The following is a 20,977-nucleotide window of genomic DNA, read 5'->3' as shown; positions in this document are numbered from 1 at the left end:
CCTCCCTATCAAAGTGTAGAAGATGTCTTGCCACTGGGTATATATAGCTGGATAATTTCCCCCAGGCTAAATAATTATCAGGATCAGATATTATCTTTTATCCAGCTTCTCTCTTCACCCCCACAATTTCTTTCAATATGCGTTTCACTGCTGTTCTCACCGTGCTCATGGCATCTGTGGCATCTTGTCAGATGTCAGAGTCTTGGGGAAAAGCAAAGACAACCATAAATGGGCCGCTGGCAACAAGTGCAAAAGCTCTAGGGGATGAGGTGACAAAGTTGTCTGGCATGGCTGCTGGTGGAACTTCAATAAACTTAGGAGTCCGTTTGCACTTCCATTGGCCTCAATATTCATTGATAATAGGCTAATGAAGACAAAGGAAATGAAAAAACTTATGAATGGCTACAGTGACAATTGGAAGGCCGCTGGTAATGATATGAAGGGTATCAACAAGGTTACTGATGAGGTGGATATCTGTACCGTTTTCCCACCTGTGAGTTCAACCCCATTATCATCAATGTCATTGTCCTTTTAACCTGACAAAAATAGGCGGTGGAAGCATTCGTTGCTCTTTTGGGTCCCTGGGCTGACCTTGGTGAGAAGGCTGCTGCTCTCGACAAAAAAGGCCTTGTTAATCACAACGATGGTGGAAAATTGCTGCTAAGGCCGCTCCAACTTAATGTTCAAGTATGCCTTAACCCACTTCGGTTATTGATATCAAAACGCTACATGAATGGACTAGCTGACTCAATGCTTTAATTACTAGGACACTGTCAATATAGTCAAGAAGAAAGGAATTAACTGCGGGGGCAAATTGGACATTCAACTGCCCCGACTCTTCAGCCCGGTTGGTAACAAGTGGGTTTGGGCACTTAAAAAATAATAGTTGATACAAAGATCGGTTTGTCGCGACACTAAAATTTTGAGGATATCTATCACCCACAGTTTGACCAGTTTGATGGCATTATCTTCTCTCTCTTGGCTGGGACTCAGGCCTTGACTTTCCTCAACTAACAGTACCTTTCCACCTCCTCTACTCTAGGCATTAAGCTAGTTAGATAGTTGGAAATGCAGAACTCATCCTAACACCAGCAAAAATTCTTTGCCCGCACTTCCATACAGTCAACATAATATTTCTACCATCAAAGACAATCCTTTGGCTCTGGTTGATTCAGAAACCCATATATGCTTCGAACGTAATTGAGTACGGCCGTCACTCAGTTGCAAACCGAGGCCTATTCTTTTTGGGCCGGCCGTTCCCAGCGGGTAACATACTGCCCGAGTGCCACAACTTCAGCTCGTCGACGGCGTAAGTACTTCAACTGTCCGCCTTCCACCTCCATGGTGAACGGAGTGAGTTTCGGATAAGTCGGGAAAGAAACCGGGTGCTTTGCCTCCGAGTGATGTTTGATAAATCGTGTGGTTTTCCGGCCTTCCGCCCACTCGGCCAAAAAGCTCCGATACGCAGTGATTCCACCCTTTCCTTCTTCCAATGGCACAACCAACGGCCAGTCCTCCATCTCCTCAACTCTGCCCACTTGCTGTTGATGGAAAGGAACTCTTCGAAAATGCCCGTCTTTCGTGAGAGTCTCATAAAGAGTGAAAATAACACCATCAACATCATTGCGACCCGGTTGTTGATCTCCGATTAAACAGGACCTGTCGAAATCAAAGACCTTCAAGCTGTTGCTGGACGGTTCAAATAAGATGTTGCGAGGTGCAACATCTTGATGCATGATCCCAAACCCAAGATTCAACTCGTCAATAGCATCCGTAAGTTGTTTGAGTCAGTTAAAGTAGAATGGGCGATCACGGTAATTCTCAAGTGTGCCTCCAGCTATATATTGCGAGGTAAAGCCAAGGACCTTTTTGGATACATCATCCAGAACCACACGGTGGAATGCCACAAATGATTCGTGACCCTGGAGTGCTTTGAGTGTAAGTAGCTCTCTCCATATGTACTCAACCCGCTGCTGGTAAATGGTGTATTTGAAAGCAACAACCTCCTTTTTTTCTCCAGCATGACGGGGGTTGTACTCCACCAAGTCTGTGCATACTTGGAGCCGATCGGTCTCTGTAAGTTCTGACCGGTACACGACCTCACAGTCTGCCAGAGGCCCGGAATACTCAGGGTATCTGACTTCCCATGTAGGGTCATCTGTAGAGACACTAATCAGGTCTCCATGAGCAGAAATCTTCAAACAATGTATGTCTGGTCCAAGTTTATCAACGTGGCGTGCAACAGCCTTCACTCCATCCTCATCATCAGGAAGAGCTTCAGCAGGGCCAGTCACTTGAAACCAACGGCGCAAATCCCAATCAATAACATCCCAGGTGTGAGGGCCTCCAGGCGTCAGCGCCCCTTCCGGGCTGTAGAAGCGCCAGGAGGGAGGAATCATACCGGGCAAATTTTGGAGCGAATGGGACAGTACACAGCGGCTCAGCGTTGCTCTTCAGATGAGGGGTGGTATGTCTGATAAATTGCTTCTTTTTACTTCGTATAGTCTGCATGAATGCCTTGTCTTGGCGAATTTGGTTCCATGCCCAAAGTCGCTGAATTCAATACAATAACAACAGTAATAGCTAACCACTCTAGTTGATTAAATGGAGTAGTGTTGACAAAAACACCACCATAACCGCGCCACGCGCCCTTATACGGTTCCTTTTCGGACGGACTAAGCCACGACCTTATTGGGCGCAGTACTCTGTAGACACAGTGTTACTAAATAGCATTAAGGGCTTTAATAATTTCTCTAATGGCTTTAGTAATACATATAAAAACAATCACGATTCCTCAAATAATAACCCTTTAATACACAATTAACAGAGTGTCTAAATTGCAGAAATCTAAGAGCTCATCGACCTAGTAAACTATTCCTCCCAGTCTATCGCGATAGAGCAATACTAGGCCAGTCAACTCTGGGGGTTTACGGGGCCGACTCTCCCTTGTCTAGTCCCCGTGAGTGACGTATCGAAACCCGAATTCTCGTTATGCAGAATGCCCCCGCTCCATTTCGTCGATCCATTGTTTGTAATATTGTACCCAACCCAATACAATGGCCGTGGTCTCCTCTGATAATCCTCCTCGCTGTTCGATTTCTCTCAATCTAGTAGAAGGATCGGGATCAATAGTCAAGCGGGCTTCCCTGACGCTCCCTAGCTGTCGGAAAGCATCCAGAAATGATGGTAATGCCTTGTAAACGTCGCGAATACAGCGAATATCATGGGCGTATGCTCTGACCAAAATATGGAGCTTGATATCGGGACCGTTGAGGTGAGTTGCAATAAGTTTAATATTGTTGAAGGCTTGTTCGTGGTTTTCACGTCTTTCTAGAGTGAAACAGGATTGTTTAAAATATTGCCACGATCCAGGTTGAACCAATAGGCATTTTCTACCTAAAATGTATAGTTCTTCACGGTAAAAGTAGATCTTGCATTCGAAATTCCGATAGAGAACATCACATGCCTCCTCAAAAATTTGATGATTCAGTTGTGCCATCTTCAGAAAACTGAAATATGTATAAAATTCAGTATACTGACTCTTGTAGTCATCAAGAATATAGGAGAAGATCTGCTGACGAAGCTCAGTTGGTAGACGCAGTATGTGACATGGTAGCGGAAAATCTGCGTGTTTGGCACAGACTTGTCGTCTTTCACACCAGGGGATTTTTTTGAGGCATTTTCGATTGCGGGCAAGCACCGCTTGGCAAAACGTGACGGTCCGGCCGAGTTTGCGATGAGCCCAGCAGACTGGGAGCAATGCTGGGACAGTGGCAGCTCTATTTTTGCATGCGTCAAAGGAGTGTGTCAGCGCAGAGCACTGACGAGATATCTTCTTCTTCTTCTTCTTCTTCTTCTTATTCTTCGTCTTCTTCTTTCCGGCAGTAGCCATTTGGCGGTGCCCTGGCGCGGGCGGTCAACCCCACAGATGGGAGGTCGTGTTTCTCACAACAAACCAACGAGTTCAAGCGTGAAGATAAGGGGTTGTTGCCTGGAGAGCAAATTAGGAGGAGCCATGAGCTTAGTCAGCACGAGGCTAATTTTACGCGGCGTAATTATGTTCCGTATTATGTAGCCAGACAGATCCAACCAATCAGCCACTCGAGCAGCTCATGCTCACTTCGCGTCGTCCCACGCCCCCACAAGTATAAATATTTTGAGAATCCAAGGCTACAGACTCCAGTGACATATTTCCCAGGAGTCTCAGACAACTCTATTCCGTTGTTTATTTCAACTGTTATATGCTAAGGCGTAGAGGATCCGAAATGAGAACCGACCTTACATTTCGCAGAGCTTCTCGAGACCCAAGCCAAATATTTTCAACGAAAAACGAGCCAATTAATATAAAGACTCCTGGATGATGACAAAGTGACAATCATCCTAGCAATTCTGTCAGGTTACATCAGAGCATTCAATGCTATACTTTCTATTATGGTATTAATATTGACGCCATAGATCAAAGGATAATGTTCACCTTTAGCCAGTGGGCTTGTTAGCTCCTACGCTAGGGAGTATTCTTTATTTAGTATTGAGTGGGAAAGGCTTGTAGTATGCTTGATATACCCTCTATTGTCCTATAGCTTTCTTTCCAAGCTAAAATAACGTTTTGAATAAGCTGCTCTAAAAGAGTTCAATATATACCCCAGTTAATACGATGATGGTTGACAGCATTCCCCCTTTGCCTGGGTCTGTCTAGTCCCAAAAAGGCCAGTGCTTCTCAAAGATGGCTTTGTCCTCTGCGGTCTCAGCGTAGACTTCGATGAGTTCCTTTTTAATATCTTGAAGAATCATCTTGACCTGATCATATTTGTCATGTTCCACAACACCTTTTTCCGGCCATAATCTCCCTAACCGCCCCCGAATATTCATCATAATTTCCATGCCACGTTCTACAGCTTCAGCATCCTTTTCGATTTCCGCAACTTCACTCTCTGACATGTCAAGTGGAAACGGCACCAAATTCGCACTGGCACCAGACTGCTGGTTCTGCCAATCATTTCGGATATCCAATAAAAGTGCACGAAAATTTGCCTCCCCAGCTTCAAAGATACGACGAGAAACCTCAAGTGAAACTCCGATAGCCGAATTTCTGAACATAATTCCACTATAATGACTTGGATTTTTCTTTTTCACTAAACGGCGCCATGCAACCGTTAAACCTTTATCCAGAAAAAGGTTTCTCGCTGCTATTTTCTCTTCTCCCTGCATTGACTTGAAGTTGTCTGGTAGCTGAGGCTTATCAAGATTGTCACCAATATCCGGACCCTGATAATCCAGAAATAAAGGGTCTAAAACATGATCAAACAGAGGAGCTATGTGAGCCGATTGCCAATCAACGATTCCAGTGATCTCGGTGGGGTTTTCTGGGTTCACAAAAATGTTCTCATCATGAAAATCATTGTGCCAGAGGTGACCTTTCAGGAGGACAGGGTCTTTTGGAAGAAAGGTTTCAAGAGTTTTCATATATGACTCTATTGCTGCAAGTTTTTTCTCGGGAAGAGGTTGATAGAGTGGTGCTGGTCCATACAATGCTAGCATTTGCCTGGGAAAGTCAGTTAGTGTCTTGGTCGCCTGTGCTTCTCGACGACCGATGGCCTTCCTATATTCCAATACAGTATCCCCTTAAACTTTTAGCCGCAGAAACCTCAAGAAATAACACAGAGCTAATCATAGAAACAAGATGAGACTTACATGGGCCCTGATCGCAGTTGATACGGTTACGCCCATTTTCAAACCACTCATAGTTTGAAGCCCGGCCAACGATAAATTTCGGGCATTGGACACCATTTCCTTCTTTGTCGATGTAGAGATATTTTGCGGGAGGATTTTCCACGTCATTTACAAAGTAGAGACTTCCAAACTTGGTGAATGTGATAGATGACCACGCTCTTTGGTAGTCAAACACTTTGATAAGGACTTTCAATTTGTCAATCTGTTGCAAGCTCCTCCAGCATTGCGCTAAGGGAATTCCTTCAATCTTTTCCATGACGATAAACTCGGCGCCGACGGTGTTACTATCATCAAGCCTGGAGTTCCACGCATGAACTTGCGGCGTTGGAGTTTGGAGAACAGTCCGCATCTAGGGAGCAGTCAGTTCAATGCTGTATTTCCTATATCCTATAATCCTACACCAAGAAACATACAAAATCTAGAGTAGCAACCTCGCTAGCAGTCGTGAAATGCGGCGTTCCGGCGTTGGGATTGGGAATTTTGCCGATGACTTGTTTTCCATCATCCATTGTGAATACAAATGCTTTATTGTACAGTCCATCGGCGCACTTCTCAACGTTCGTACAATGCCTAGCACCAACAGACTGTGCCGCTATTCGAGCCAGCTCGTTCATATCAAATCGAACATGCCGCTGTTTCATCTGTTCAGCTTCATCAACGACAAACCGGCCTCGAGTATAATCAAAAAAACTATCATTGGCGTTCCAATCTACACCATTTAGTCATGTATCAAGCAAGAAGAATGCTTAGGATTACTTACTTTTCCGAAACATCGCCATTGAGCGTGCTGCATTGGTGATGAAGCCATGAAATCGGCCGGGCCGTGTATTGGTCTTCAAAGAAAACATTTCTCATTGATGACTGAGGTGTTAAGTAGGCCAAGTGCTTATATCACTCCTTATTTATGTTTGTTGATGAAATCAAAATAGGGCTCTGTGTTTTATGTTACAACTATAGCCAATCCCAGTTGTGTTTTTTGCTTATGTGTTCCATGTACTTCAATACTAATATGGATCTGCACTGTAGATTCTAACCCCCTCCCTCAAAGCTATAGCTATATAGATTGCCTGAATACATAGCTTTTGTAACAAAAGAAACGTCCTCCTATACAAACTGATATGTTGAGAGAAACGCACATACCTTGACCTCTACAACATCAAATGGCTGGCGGAGTTATCGAATATAGGAATAGAGTTAGTTCCTACGCAATTTCTTGTTTATGATGAATTGTTCATAGTGATGGGCCTTTGATCTCAAGATAGCACCCGTTGGCAGCCAGGTTCATTGAAAATAGACTCCTCGGCACTAAACCTAAATAAGCTTAATGAGCCGCATCGGCCTATAGTAATGCCGAACCGGGATTCTGTAACCACCTAATCACAACATCTTCGCACCAGCCTGTGCCCCGACTGCCACTACATGCCGAATGGTTCAAATATGCAAAAACGATTCATACACCATACTAGCTTGTTGAAATATCCTAGTATTTGGGGCAACAGATCAGCTAGTTAGAAAACTAACCCGGCTCGGCATCACTATGGCTCGCGAAGATAAGTTCAATTTGCTAGCTACACTTGCCGATGATCATGCTACCTAGTACCTCCCCCAATCTCACCTACGCTGGCCTCGCCGGAACGCCCTTGACACACTTGATTTCTTGGAACCGGTATGCTTTGCAGTTCAGTGGGTTGTTCGCCGCCCCAATATGTGCCATGGCAGCCGATGCGCCGAGCGGGCACGGCGCCGACAGCCCCTTGTCGGGGAAGAGACGCAGACAGATCGCACAGTCGCCATACATGCAGTAGCCCTCGCCGCGGAAGATAGCTGCGAGAGCCGGTGTCTTGAAGTTGGCAATAGCCATGTGCGGCAGTTGGTTGCCGAACCAGCCCGGCCCCGTGTCTCCGCGCTGGCCCAGCTGGTCCTGGAGAGACCAGGTGCCGTCGTCCGGCACGAATCGGCCCTTGTCGGCGTCGCAGTCGGCGGTGGTTTTGCAGACCTGCCAATGATCAGTGAAGAATAGTCAGGAAGCATCGGGTCAAAACGCACTTTAAAAATGAGGTTGTCGATGTCGCCACCAGACTGGTATGTTCCATCAACAGCCCGGTTAAAGTGCAGTCCGTTGATGTCCGTCATGGTATAACAATGACCATACCGAATGCCCAGGTTTCCATCGCATTGACAAGCGAATTTGTTACTGCATGCCATACATCTGGCTGGAAGGGGCTCCTCCCGGTGACAGTCGCCATCGCGGTATCTCTCTCCTGGCCCACAGCATCTCCCAGAATTTGTGACCGGGTCGTAGGAATATGCCATATTTGGCTGACAGCAACCGCCTTCAGCTTTCGTGACACTATCCGCAGAAAATACCTCGTTCAGTCGATTGCAGCATTTTCTATCTCCAGTCACAGGGTCATTGTCTGCAGTTCATGCAATTCGGTCAGCCCGCACTCTATATTTCCTTAGTATAGGAAGAACATACATGCCGAGCCTGCACACATAACACACTGATAACCACCACCCTCAGCGGGGCGGATGCTGGTGTTGGGCCCATATGCCTTGGTGCAATGGTCGACATATTGCTGTTCCTCCCCCGTGACTGCCACTACGTGGACCCGGGAAAAGAGGTACGCAACGATCGGGATAAGAACTGCTCTCATACTTACAGATTGTCTTTTTTTGCTTGGCTTCAAAGATGCTCTGCAATCGAGCGAAGGACAATCCAATATGACGAGCAGCACGGTCAACACTGCCTTTATGTATTTCATTTGAGATGGTGATCGGGAATATAATTATTTTACTCCTACGCTCGGATGCCTCGACCAGACCGCCATTCGAATCCTCCTTTGCCCATTTGTGGTGAGGATCAAGGCGTCCCACACCTAACGTTTCGTTTTCATTCAGGAAGAAACCCCCATGAGTGGGATCTTCTCCCTAGTCGTTACTGATCATGCCAGCCTTTCCCAAAAATGGTCTACACCTTACCATCCAGTAATTGGAAAGACAACCACACTCCTGCAAAAAGAAAGCGTGAGCTTTAGTCACATGCTGCTATTTGCAACCTTTTCTTCCTAATGATTGACACTGTGTTCGAATTTCGCCCATATACCTCAATGTCTTGGGTCGGGAAATAGTTGAGGGTGACTAGTCATAAAAACTAGGGAACCGCGTTGCATTTCGATACGGGGTGTGGCCCCCTTGACTCTGTTAGAGCATGCTTGCTTTATATGCAGCACATTGAGTCATCATATATGTGTGTGAACAATATCGAAACCATTTCTGCCTTTTTCTTCAGAGCTTGAAGCTCCGAGTTCGTAGCCCAGAGTCTGTAGTTGTTTCGCAAGTGCCCACTGCGGCATTATATCGGCTTTGGGGTCAAGACTACATTTCCATTTCTCCAAGCCCTCCAAAACCCCCGAAGGTGGCATAGGTTACAAGTAGCATAGATATCCCCGCACAGAACTTTTCCACGACACCAACTGATCGGCCATGTTGAACGAGGTCGCTGGCTAATTTTGCAATGCCAAAGCAGCACAACGGAAACACTGTCGACTAACGATGTACATATATATGTACACACTTAGGTCCGTACATGCAAGAATATTAATTCCTGAGCCTACTGGCTTGTCTGGCAGGCGAATCAAAGACGTTGGGGGCGTTAAACCTAGAGTGAATTTAAATTGCTGCCGGTGTTATTTGGGCTTAGGGATGCTACATTATCGCATAACAGTAGTTGAAAAGGTCCTTAAGCTTAGGTTCGCCTTAGAAGATAGAATACCAGAAGTGGAGAATCACAGCAGAATGGCGCCGCAAAAGAAAGGCAGAAATCTGTACTCCGTCACCAGGCGAGAGCCGGGGTGTTTCTCTACTGCATCACAGCCTGTACAACAATGAGGCTCGCCCGTGGTGAAACAGCGGGTTCTGAATCTAGCGTTGGCTCTGAATCAATCTGGCCCTAACCCGAGAGGACTGCAGTTCAGTTGCATGGCTTCTCCCTGGGCGTGGCTTGTGAAGCGGAGCTCTTCCCCAGGCGCCCCCATGGCTGATTCTGCTTTTTTTTTACCCGCAAGATCCGGGTTCCTCGATGGCTGGGTTAGTGAGAAGACATGTCACACCTTGTGGTGCATATCCGGTTCCGTTTGCCTATCAGCTCTGGCGCGTGATGGCTCTGGGGAGTATTTGAGCCGACAGCAGGGAGGGTTGGTGAAGGGCGATCGGGAAGACGACGGGAAGATCTGCCTGTAGCTAACTAGGTGGTTAGTTAGTTAACTAACTAACTAGTTGATGAGTTAGCGAGAGAAGCTGTTTCATGAATGACCAGTTTGTACTCCGTAAAGTAAAGTGACCAGGCAGAAGAATGGGCGGGTTGTCAGCTGCAACGAGTTAGTTAGTGAAGTGGTTAAGTTAGTTAACTCGGCCGAGGCCCAATCCGTCGCGCTCCTTCGCCACAGACCAGCCGTTCTTTGTCGCGCCGGCGGCTCGTCAGAGATTTCTCTGCTCAACTGCGCGTTACCTTGAACGGCACCCCACTCTCTAAGCTTTTATAAGCGTCCATAGTCGACTGGGCGTGTGCTGGCCTCAGCCATGCAGCGCTGTCGATTCCTCCTCCACGCTCTCTCGAGGCTTGCACGGCCCTGTGGCATCGGCTGAACAGACGATCGCCCTCCTCCCCCAACCCTCGCCCGGTTCAATTGGCAACCCCTGGGCCTGTTGCGCAGGAGCACGAAAGTGCTTGTCGTTCCTTGCCCAGCGCGCTCATCCCCTCTTCTCCCCGCAGCGCCGCCGATTCACGACCGGTCTTCGGCATGACTCAGTCTGGCGCCCATGCAAAGTCGGACACGGACCAAAAGACGGACGGTGCGTGCGCGTCTTGCGATGGCGCGGAGGCAGATGACTCTCTGGTGCGCTTGGATCCCCTGCGAGAGCAGGCTCTGATGCGGAAGATCGATATGCACATTGTGCCGTTTCTGGTTGTACTGTATCTGTTCAGCTTCCTGGATCGAGGTGCGGCTTATATCCCCTGCTTGTCGAGCGTAGCTCGAGGCTGATGGTGTTGGATGACTGGTAGTAAACATCGGCAATGCGCGCCTCTATGGCTTGGAAAAGGATCTGGGCCTCCGTGGGGACCAATTCCAGGTTGCTGTCTCAATACTCTTCGTGCCATATTGTGTAGGCTAGCCCCTGGTACACTCCAAAGAGACCATATGTGAAGACTGACTACGACTGCCACCATAGCTTCTTGAAGTCCCATCGAATCTGGTGATTAGAAAACTTACGGCTTCCAGGTACATTGCGTTCATTACCACAGCTTGGGGCATTATTGCTACCTTAACGGGCATTACGCAGAACTTCACTGGTCTTGTTGTCTGTCGTGTTTTCCTTGGGATCGTCGAGGCAGGTCTTTTCCCCGGCCTGGTTGCCTACATGACGCTATTCTACGGAAAACGGGAGATAGCTCTTCGAGTCGGGTACCTATTCAGTGCTGCGGCCCTGGCTGGCGCATGTGGAGGATTGCTTGCATATGCCATCGGCCACATGGATGGAGTCGCCGGCCTTAAAGGCTGGAGATGGATCATGATAATTGAAGGCATCCCATCTGTGTTCTTGGGTATCATCACCTGGTTTGGCCTTGCTGACGATCCGGATACGGCATATTATCTCACAGACGAGGACAGAGCTTTTATGAAAGCCCGCCGGAGCCTGGAAATCGGCCAGACCGATTCCGCGCAACAATTCCATATGAAGGATGCCAAAGAAGGCGCCAAGGATTGGACTATTCTCCTTTTTTGCTTGGGCCAGTTCGGGGTTGACGCCGTTTTGTACGGATATAGCACGTTTCTGCCCACCATCATCCGTGGCATCGGCCAGTGGACGGCTCCTCAAGTGCAGGCTCTAACTATTCCATGCTACGCCGTTGGAGCTGTCACTTACTTGATCGTTGCTTGGTTCAGCGATCGGACGCAACAACGTGGCATTTTCACTATTGCCTTCTGTGTGATTACCATTGCTGGCTATGCCGTCTTGATTGCTGATACTAGTGCTGGCGTGCATTATTTTGGATGTTTTCTAGTTGCAGTCGGCCTCTATGTCTGTGTTGGTCTTCCGCTTGCCTGGCTACCCACCAACCTGCCACGATTTGGTAAACGCGCTTTTGCCGGTGGCCTCCAGTTGACGCTTGGGAATGTTGCTGGAGTCGTTACGCCGTTTCTATATCCCAATCGGGGGGCGCCGCGATATGTAATGGGCCATGCTGTTACGCTGGCACTTACAGCGTTCTCCGCTTGCATCTATGCGTTTATGTGGTTCTGGTACCGGAGATGCAATGCTCTGAGAGACCAAGGTATGGAAGACAAAAAGATTGAGGGTATGACAGAAACCGAGATCCAGGAGATGGGTGATCGGAACCCTCGCTTCCGCTTCACCACGTAGTTAGCCTGTGGATTAATTATATTAGTTCGCTTTCGGAAATCCGATATTAACTTTCCGTGGAAACTCTTGCACTCCTTACTCGTTCCCAGTCCACCTGTGAGTTCTGAATTGCGTTTTCCAGTGCCATGTTTCTTCCCTGTCGCCACTGGCTTCGTAGCAGTCCGCAGGCAGAAAATGCCTACCTTGCTGCCTATCCGCCTGGATCGTACTGCATACATGTTTGAATTCTTGCTTGTAGTTGTATCGCGCATGACGTCAAAACCCGTGCCCGCTGGAATTTTTCTGGTAGAGCTTCGTCCTGTGTAAATGGAAGCTTCTCGTAGCAAAATCTGAACCTCCCATCGTTGACTCAGTTGTTGGGCAGTTGGTCCCTCTATGTGCGTCCACGCCTGCTAGTAACTAACTACGCGTTGGAGCTATTCTTGGCGCGTCTTTCCACGATGGACGCGGCATCTGAACAACCGTCGACATCCCACACCGGATCCCAGGAAACACGGTCCGAAGGCGACAACCACCGTGATCATAGCGGGCAGCAGGAGTCTATTTCTCATGAAAAGGCGTTTTTCCCAATCCGATCAGCTTCGTCTCGAGTACGTGAGTCGTCTCCTTCCCATCGAGATGCATCTGTCGTGCTGAGCAGACGAGAAACAATATCTGGGAAATCAGAGCACACTAATAGTGAGATCAACCAAAATGGCGCGGCATTACCCGGATGGACAAGTGCCAACCCTATTGTGTCGAGGCAAGATGAAGAATCAGCACACCTCGAGCGGATCCTGTCCACTATGTTCGGTCGTGCGCGACAGGAAGCCTCCGAAGAAGAGAAAACAAGACATGTCGGAGTGGTATGGAAGAACCTGACCGTAAAAGGGGTTGGACTTGGAGCCACATTGCAGCAAACAAACTCGGATGTGCTACTCGCAATTCCCAGACTTCTAGGGAGATTGTTTACTGGAAAGATTCGCAAGAAAAAGGCCGTAAGGACCATAATAGACGACTTCACGGTCAGTGTTTCTACTACGTGGTTGACTCAACCTTTTTCTAACAGAGACGGTAGGGATGTGTAAAGCCAGGAGAGATGCTGCTGGTGCTGGGTCAGCCCGGCTCTGGCTGCTCCACCTTTCTAAAGGTACTGGGAAATCAGCGAGCAGGATACGAGAGCATTGACGGAGAAGTTTCATACGGCGGGACAGATGCAGAGACAATGAGTAAATACTACAGGTCGGAAGGTACGTGATTATTCTCATCCTATGGTTTCCTTTAACTAAGCTAATGAATCACACTCCAGTCCTATATAACCCGGAAGATGACCTGCATTATGGCACCCTTTCAGTCAGACAAACGCTTAAATTTGCGATACGGACCCGGACGCCTGGGAAGCAATCTCGTAAGCCTGGTGAGACTCGTCGTCAATATCGGGATACCTTTGTGACAAATGTTGCCAAACTGTTTTGGATTGAACATTGCCTGGATACTAAGGTTGGGAATTCAATTGTTCGTGGGGTTTCTGGCGGAGAAAAGAAACGTGTATCTATTGCCGAAGCTCTGATCACAAAAGCCAGTACTCAATGTTGGGACAATTCAACCCGTGGCCTAGATGCGAGCACTGCCCTGGAATACGTTCAAAGTTTAAGGAGTCTTACGACAATGACGCACGTTTCGACGTTAGTCGCAATATATCAAGCTTCTGAATCATTATATAACCTCTTTGATAAGGTGATCTTGCTTATCGAGGGGAGATGTGCATATTTTGGCCCAATCGGCCAAGCCAAGGCCTACTTTGAAGATCTTGGCTTCGAATGTCCACCTAGATGGACGACTGCAGATTTCCTTACCTCAGTTGCGGAGCCCCATGCTCGGAGGGTAAAGAAGGGTTCGGAATCCCGTGTCCCGCGATCTGCAGAGCAGTTTAAGGCAGTGTATGATCGAAGTGCAATTAAAAAAACAATGTTGGAATCGATTAAAGATTTTGAAGATGAACTGGAGGTTAAAAGGGGCGAGCTGGAAGATATCCGAAGAACAACTCCTAAAAAGAACTTCACGATCCCCTATTACCAACAGGTTCTTGCTCTCAGTGCTCGACAATTTCAGGTTCTTATTGGTGACACACAATCACTATTTGGAAAGTGGAGCATTGTCCTGTTTTTGGCCCTAATTATTGGCAGTTTGTTCTATAATCTTCCGAAAACCAGGTATGTTGTCTTTCAATACATGGATATTCTACAACAAGCCTCTCATGCTGCCTTGTATAGTCTAGGAGTGTTTACCCGTGGGGGCTGCCTGTTTTATATTATTCTATTCAACGCGTTGCTCTCGATGGCGGAGTTGACCGCAACCTTCGAAAGTCGACCGATCCTAATGAAACACAAAAATTTGTAAGTAGTCTAATGTCTTAAAAAAGGAAATGTCCTAACGCATCACAGCTCGTTTTACCGACCATCAGCTTACGCGCTCGCTCAAGTAGTTGTGGATATTCCCCAGGTTTTTGTCCAGGTTTCTATCTTTCTTCTCATTGTATACTTGTACGTCTTGCATCTCTCCATCTTCACATAATTGGCTTCACTTAACCTGAACTTAGCATGGCCGATCTTGCTCGCACAGCATCACAGTTTTTCATTGCATTTTTATTCGTATGGCTGATTACCATGACCATGTATTCGTTTTTCCGGGCAATCGGAGCTTTGGTCGCTTCTCTTGATGTTGGTATGTATTATAGAATTGAAGGGGAGGGCTGTACTCACAGATTTGTAGCAACGCGGATCACAGGGGTGGCTATCCAAGCATTGGTTGTTTATACCGGCAGGTTTATCCTCACTATCCTACTGTAGACGACCTGTTAACATGTGGATAGGCTATCTCATTCCCCCGGGCGAAATGAGACCTTGGTTAAAGTGGCTTGTTTGGATCAACCCGGTGCAGTATACCTTCGAGTCATTGATGTCAAACGAGTTCTACCAATTGAAGCTTCAATGCGTTCCTCCTAATTTGGTTCCAGTCGGGCCAAATGTATCACCCCAGTTCCAGAGCTGTACCGTCCAAGGAAGTCGGCCTGGCCAGACGTATGTTGATGGCCCAAGTTATATATTATCTAACTATGATTATACTCGAGACCATTTATGGCGCAATTTCGGCATTGTACTCTCCCTACTTGTACTCTTTATAGTGCTTACGATGATTGGCACCGAAATACAGACGAGTGCTCGCAAGGCAGCATTCGGGGGTGCTGCTGTTACTGTTTTTATGAAGGGGCAATTACCCCCCTCTGTGAAACAGGAAATGGAAAATATGAATGGTAACCGGGACGTAGAAGAAGGGAAGCCGAGCACGGCATCGACTGGATGGGAATCTGACCATATAGATGACAAGGAAACCCAGGGCATCGCAAAAAATACCTCAGTATTTACGTGGCAAAATGTCAACTATACAATCCGCTCTAAAGGCGCAAAGAAGAAACTCCTACAAGATGTTCAGGGTTATATCAAACCTGGGCGTTTATGTGCTCTCGTGGGCGCCTCAGGTGCTGGGTATATTTTTCCCTCCTGCTTTAGTATCATTGGTAATGCTAAGAGGTTCGTAATTCAGGAAAACTACTCTGCTTAATGTGCTTGCACAGCGCATCGATATTGGCGTTGTTACGGGAACATTTCTAATTGACGGAAAGTAAGTAACAGCATATTACAAAAATGTGTTGCAATGCTGATGGTGTCAAAAGACCTCTTCCAAGGAGTTTTCAACGTGCAACTGGGTTTGCAGAACAAGCAGACATCCACGAACCCACAAGTACTGTTCGAGAGTCTCTTAGATTCTCCGCTCTACTTCGCCGCCCAAAGGAAATCCCAATCAAAGAAAAATATGATTACTGCGAACGGATTTTAGAATTACTAGAACTTCAATCAATTGCAGGGGCTACTATCGGCTACATGGGGGCAGGACTCAACCAAGAGCAGCGCAAGCGTGTAACCATTGCTGTTGAGCTAGCAAGTAAACCAGACCTATTGCTGTTTCTAGATGAGCCGACATCAGGACTGGACTCGCTTGCTGCCTTCAATATCGTCCGTTTCTTACGGAAACTAGCCAATGCAGGGCAAGCAATTTTGTGCACCATTCATCAGCCTTCTGCTGTGCTATTTGAAGAATTTGATGACCTTTTACTACTTCAAGCTGGTGGAAGGGTGGTATTCCATGGGGAATTAGGAGAAGATTCTAGGAAATTGATTGAGTACTTCGAACATCATGGAGCACGACCGTGTCCGTCAGATGAGAATCCTGCAGAGGTACGATCTTTGTTATTCCGTACCCATGGTAGTTGCTAATCAACAGTAGTACATGCTTGACGTGATCGGTGCTGGCAACCCTGAATATAAAGGTCCTGATTGGGCTGATATTTGGGCAAACTCACCAGAACATAAGGCAACAACTGAAGAAATCGAACGACTTATCAAATCTAGACAAGATGAGAAACACACTAATATGCCCGATGGAAAGGAGTTTGCCGCGTCACAGCGAACGCAAATTATTGCCACTGCAAAACGGTCTTTCATTGCGTATTGGCGCACACCGCAATATACAATTGTACGCCGTCGTCACTCTCTTCCTAGAAGGCCAAAAGACTGACTTCATTCAGGGCAAATTTATGCTTCACATATGGACCGGTCTTTTCAATACTTTTACTTTTTGGCACATTCGTTTCGCTACTATTGACATGCAGTCCAGGCTGTTCTCGATATTTTTAACACTCGTCATTGCACCGCCTTTGATACAACAACTTCAACCGCGATACCTTCATTTTCGGGGTCTGTACGAAGCCCGAGAGGAGAAATCCAAAATATATTCCTGGTTCCCGCTTATAACTAGTGCAATCTTGCCGGAGTTACCCTATTCTTTAGTTGCGGGAACAATTTGCTTTTGCTGCTGGTGAGTTCATCCCTGTTTATGTTATAATACATGATAAATTGCAAACTAAAATGGCTGAAGGTATTTTGGAATATGGTTTCCTCGAGATTCCTTTACAGTCTGGTTCTGCTGGATGATGTTCATGCTGTTTGAACTGTTCTATGTAGGCCTGGGGCAGGCTATTGCAGCTGTTTCGCCAAATGCACTATTCGCGTCCCTGCTTGTCCCTGCATTTTTCTCCTTTGTTGTCTCCTTTTGCGGCGTGATTGTTCCCTACTACAGCATGCCTTACTTCTGGCGCTCTTGGATGTATTGGCTTACCCCTTTTCGTTATTTGTTTGAAGGCTACCTAGGTGTTGTTACCAACAAGATCCCCGTGCGATGCAGCAGTAAAGAATTTGCTAGGTTCTCTGCACCTCCAGGTTTGACGTGTGAGCAGTACGTCGGTCCGTTTATCCAGAAAAGCGGTGGATACGTGACTACAGACCCCAGCGGCATGTGCGCTTTTTGCGCGTACGCCAACGGGAATGAATTTGCAGCGAGTTTCCACGTGTTCTACCAGTATAAATGGAGGGACTTTGTACGTGGTATCCCCCTTATGACCCCAAGACTGCGAATACTAACAAAGACCCGATGTTAGGTCGTATTCATATCGTTTATTGTGTTTAACTTTCTTGCCGTATATGTTCTCTCGTGGTTATATCTCCGTGGAGTTCCGGCAATGAGGAGACGTCTGAACTCGTATCGAACAAAGCAAACTGCGTGATATATTATTTGGAATAACTACATGGGTAATGCTTTTGCCTCTCGCCACTTGGTTATTTGATATTGTAGCGCTACATTCGATGCACAAAGGATAGACAATGTAATTGAAATTGGTTCAGCCAGATTAAAAGTATATTAATGTCAACAGTACGGAGTCCAAAGTACGAACAACTTGTTTTTAGCCTTCGCAGATATGGAGTACTCCCTAGCTACATATGTATTTGTATTTAAGTTCTAACCAGCAAGCTTATTTCAGCTGTCGGGATAGTTAGACAAGCCGTCGGCGTCGACAACACCGAAAACATCACTTAATAGCCAAGCTGCCATTGTTTTCATCCTATCCAGCATGACGACAAAAGCCGTCGCTGTCATTGCCGGTGCAGGACCGGGAACGGTAAAACACCGCCCAAAGCGCGCCACCGTCACTTGGATATTAATCCCATTAACCATGCATCGATAGGGCGCGGCGATTGCCCGCCGCTTTGCCAAATCGTATGGAATTGCCTTGCTTGCCCGCAGCGCCAGCTCATACCAGCCGCTTGTGCAGGAGATCTCGTCCAGTGGAGGTCGTGCCATTGGCATCAGCACCGATGTATCGGATGGAACCAGTGTCAAAAGTGCCTTCGAGCAGATTACTACGGCTTTTCCTGGCGCAGCCCTAGCCGCGGCGGTGTACAATGTCGGCGGCTGGCTTCCAAGCAAGCCCTTTCTGCAGCTTTCCGAAGACGACTTCAAAGCTGGGTTTGAGAGTAATGCGTGAGTGTAGATTTGCAGCTAACTAACCAACTATTGCTTTAAGATTGCTTTCTTTTGCCCTCTTTCTGATCGGTGAGCAGGTTGGGTGCGTTCCATTTTTCACAGGCAGCTATCCCATTGCTTTTGAACGCTGGCAATCTTCAATACCCTCCTACTCTGATCTTTACTGGTATGGATGCAACCCTGCGCATCGATTGTAGTCCCTATCTTTCCATTGATCACTGCTGTTCCAGGTGCTACGGCAAGCTTCAGGGGCTCAGCACGTCTTGGCCCATTTTCCAGTGGGAAATTTGCACTCCGTGCTCTGTCACAGTCGTTGGCTAGGGAATTTGGGCCCGAAGGCATCCATGTGAGCCATGTTATCGTGGACGGAGTCATCGACACCGACCAGACAAGGACTTTGAAAGCCGCCACTCCAGACGCAAAGTTGGACCCAAAAGCGGTCAGTCATCAGTAGCATAACTAGACTGTGCTGTTTGCGAATACTAACATTGGCCGTTAGATCGCTGATACATACTGGCACTTGCACTCGCAGCCAAAGTCGGCGTTCACCCAAGAACTAGATCTGCGCCCTGCAGCCGAGCAGTGGTAGTAGTTCATGCTGAAGGATGGATGTATGTATACGGTGTATGTAATTGAATGAAGGAGGGAGATCGCCATATAAATGCTCGAAGTTGAGATGCACCGACTTAGTGTATGTGATATTTCGAGCCTATCTAGGCATAAATAATGGCATCGCAGAAGATCCAAAAAGGTTACCCGTACGGGCAAAAAGATTGCATCGGCCGGGAATCGAACCCGGGGCCCGTCGATGGCAACGACGGATTTTACCACTAAACCACCAATGCTTCTGTGGGGTAATATCCAATAGTATTCCGTAGCTAACTACATCATCATCTGGCTTAAGCGCGAGTGTCCGGAGCCTTTGCTGAGTCAGCACTCCCAGCCATATCGCCGCACACCACGAACCAAAGACGCCAGCGGCGCCCGTCCAGCAACAACAATCATGGGGCTTGCCGACGACCAGCCCGCGCCCGATAGCGGCCGGAATTTGCCAGCGAGCGCCGCCCCTACCGTCCTCCCTCCATATACCTTCTTCCGAGGCCTGCTCTACGGGTCCCGCGACAAATATGAAGCCCAAGTCACCAAGCAGGCTTGCTATAGAGCAGAGGCCAGCGCTCGCCTTGTCAACAGGCCTCTCACGGAGGGCGAGGCGAACTTCCTTGCCGAGAATGCTGTCGACTCGATAGTATTTCGCCAGACTTTTGCCTTCACGAGCCTTGCTATGGCCACTGGTTTCTGGATCCCCCGCGAGGTGAAGGAGTATAGGGCGAAAAAGCTGGAGCCGGACTACGCACTAGCATCACGCTTTTCTCGGAGGAAAATGATAGGCTTCAGAGTCGTCCGCTCTCTTTTTGTTTTGCAGTTTTGCTATGCATTGGGGTATTGGTGCGGACATACCGCCGGTACGATATACATCTCTACTAGAACCATGAGTGACGAAAGGATGGAGGAATTCCGCAAAGATATTCCATCTCGAGAGGAGGTACTGAAGCGCGCTGCTCAGCTTCGTTTAGAGACAGGCGCACAGTATCGAAGAGCGCGTAACCAGCAACAGGCCGGGTTTTCGCCGACACAAAGTTCGGGCGAGCAAACCGAGCCTGCTGTTGACGAATTTGCGCCGGACGATGCCGGATTCGGCGACTCGAAGGTCCTTGGCCAGGTCTACTCCCAAGGAAACAACGCATTTCAGAGCCATCCGGCACCTCAAGACAGCCAACCACAAACACCCCGACAACCACCCAAACCATCTGGCGAATTGTTCTGGGATGACGATTCTAGCCCTACAAATGCAAATGCTGGCACAGCATCACCCTCTGGCAGCGTCTGGGAACGAATCCGCCAAAACTCCTCGTCTTTGGGATCTTCCCCTGCTCGTGGAGTGTCCGTTAAACCACCCCCACAGAAGCAGCAAGACCAGCCGGAGTCCAATGACGGCTGGCAATCTGTTGATCCTGGATCAATGCAGGATTCTGGAGACAGGTATTCGGGCGACTCTAGAACCCAGGCCCAGCGAGACTTTGATCGGATGGTTGAGAGGGAGAGGGAATTCGGATCTGATATTGAGAGAGATGGCGGCAATGCTTGGAGTAGAAAATGGTGAATTGTTTCAGAATATCAACTGATGATCTGAGATTGAGTCTTGATCCCGCGTCGGACGGACTTTGATATTATCTATTCAAAATTCGGTGTATAAGAAGCAATTGGGGGCATGTTTCGTATTACGCTGTCATATCACAAAAAAAAAGTGTACATTATATAATAGCCGTCGGGCCAGGGGTACATTAGATATCCGGGTATACACAGTCCAAGAAAGGGGTTATCAATTAAGGGAGGGAATTTGAGG

At 47.6% G+C, this 20,977-nt stretch overlaps 10 protein-coding genes and 1 non-coding gene across 11 annotated transcripts; 5 read left to right on the top strand and 6 right to left on the bottom strand.

Moving 5' to 3' along the window:
- Positions 1–137: 137 nt before the first annotated feature.
- On the top strand, positions 138–883 carry LOZ57_002444 (uncharacterized protein; the record flags this gene model as incomplete). Its single annotated transcript, XM_049251515.1, has 4 exons — positions 138–320; positions 380–493; positions 550–687; positions 767–883. 4 exons carry the CDS (start codon positions 138–140, stop codon positions 881–883), a joined length of 552 nt encoding a protein of 183 aa, XP_049109320.1.
- Positions 884–1,235: 352 nt separating this feature from the next.
- Positions 1,236–1,736, bottom strand: LOZ57_002443 (uncharacterized protein; the record flags this gene model as incomplete). The annotated part of the gene is made up of 1 exon (XM_049251514.1): positions 1,236–1,736. The coding sequence occupies one exon, from the start codon at positions 1,734–1,736 to the stop codon at positions 1,236–1,238; it is 501 nt and encodes a 166-aa protein (XP_049109319.1).
- Positions 1,737–1,787: 51 nt separating this feature from the next.
- Positions 1,788–2,399, bottom strand: LOZ57_002442 (uncharacterized protein; the record flags this gene model as incomplete). Its single annotated transcript, XM_049251513.1, has 1 exon — positions 1,788–2,399. One exon carries the CDS (start codon positions 2,397–2,399, stop codon positions 1,788–1,790), a length of 612 nt encoding a protein of 203 aa, XP_049109318.1.
- A 590-nt stretch (positions 2,400–2,989) lies between these two features.
- LOZ57_002441 (uncharacterized protein) lies at positions 2,990–3,499 on the bottom strand (the record flags this gene model as incomplete). The annotated part of the gene is made up of 1 exon (XM_049251512.1): positions 2,990–3,499. The coding sequence occupies one exon, from the start codon at positions 3,497–3,499 to the stop codon at positions 2,990–2,992; it is 510 nt and encodes a 169-aa protein (XP_049109317.1).
- A 1,193-nt stretch (positions 3,500–4,692) lies between these two features.
- Positions 4,693–6,509, bottom strand: LOZ57_002440 (uncharacterized protein; the record flags this gene model as incomplete). Its single annotated transcript, XM_049251511.1, has 4 exons — positions 4,693–5,621; positions 5,692–6,079; positions 6,144–6,439; positions 6,491–6,509. 4 exons carry the CDS (start codon positions 6,507–6,509, stop codon positions 4,693–4,695), a joined length of 1,632 nt encoding a protein of 543 aa, XP_049109316.1.
- An 836-nt stretch (positions 6,510–7,345) lies between these two features.
- Positions 7,346–8,387, bottom strand: LOZ57_002439 (uncharacterized protein; the record flags this gene model as incomplete). Its single annotated transcript, XM_049251510.1, has 3 exons — positions 7,346–7,726; positions 7,777–8,147; positions 8,210–8,387. 3 exons carry the CDS (start codon positions 8,385–8,387, stop codon positions 7,346–7,348), a joined length of 930 nt encoding a protein of 309 aa, XP_049109315.1.
- A 2,145-nt stretch (positions 8,388–10,532) lies between these two features.
- Positions 10,533–12,156, top strand: LOZ57_002438 (uncharacterized protein; the record flags this gene model as incomplete). The annotated part of the gene is made up of 3 exons (XM_049251509.1): positions 10,533–10,731; positions 10,796–10,896; positions 10,963–12,156. 3 exons carry the CDS (start codon positions 10,533–10,535, stop codon positions 12,154–12,156), a joined length of 1,494 nt encoding a protein of 497 aa, XP_049109314.1.
- A 440-nt stretch (positions 12,157–12,596) lies between these two features.
- On the top strand, positions 12,597–17,815 carry SNQ2_2 (ATP-binding cassette transporter snq2; the record flags this gene model as incomplete). The annotated part of the gene is made up of 13 exons (XM_049251508.1): positions 12,597–13,160; positions 13,214–13,385; positions 13,445–14,348; positions 14,409–14,531; positions 14,580–14,678; positions 14,735–14,859; positions 15,008–15,680; positions 15,739–15,816; positions 15,869–16,430; positions 16,480–16,728; positions 16,781–17,070; positions 17,131–17,629; positions 17,690–17,815. 13 exons carry the CDS (start codon positions 12,597–12,599, stop codon positions 17,813–17,815), a joined length of 4,464 nt encoding a protein of 1,487 aa, XP_049109313.1.
- A 345-nt stretch (positions 17,816–18,160) lies between these two features.
- LOZ57_002436 (uncharacterized protein) lies at positions 18,161–19,027 on the top strand (the record flags this gene model as incomplete). Its single annotated transcript, XM_049251507.1, has 4 exons — positions 18,161–18,208; positions 18,275–18,570; positions 18,651–18,739; positions 18,804–19,027. The coding sequence occupies 4 exons, from the start codon at positions 18,161–18,163 to the stop codon at positions 19,025–19,027; spliced, it is 657 nt and encodes a 218-aa protein (XP_049109312.1).
- A 320-nt stretch (positions 19,028–19,347) lies between these two features.
- Positions 19,348–19,418, bottom strand: LOZ57_002435. The gene has a single exon. It is a non-coding gene; the product is annotated as a tRNA-Gly (tRNA).
- A 158-nt stretch (positions 19,419–19,576) lies between these two features.
- On the top strand, positions 19,577–20,734 carry LOZ57_002434 (uncharacterized protein; the record flags this gene model as incomplete). Its single annotated transcript, XM_049251506.1, has 1 exon — positions 19,577–20,734. One exon carries the CDS (start codon positions 19,577–19,579, stop codon positions 20,732–20,734), a length of 1,158 nt encoding a protein of 385 aa, XP_049109311.1.
- Positions 20,735–20,977: the final 243 nt, after the last annotated feature.

This window comes from Ophidiomyces ophidiicola, assembly GCF_022830035.1.
Source record: "Ophidiomyces ophidiicola strain CBS 122913 chromosome Unknown scaffold_7, whole genome shotgun sequence".
Lineage (NCBI taxonomy): Eukaryota > Fungi > Ascomycota > Eurotiomycetes > Onygenales > Onygenaceae > Ophidiomyces > Ophidiomyces ophidiicola.
Note: the sequence above shows the minus strand (reverse complement) of the source record. Positions and strands in the feature narration are given on the sequence as shown.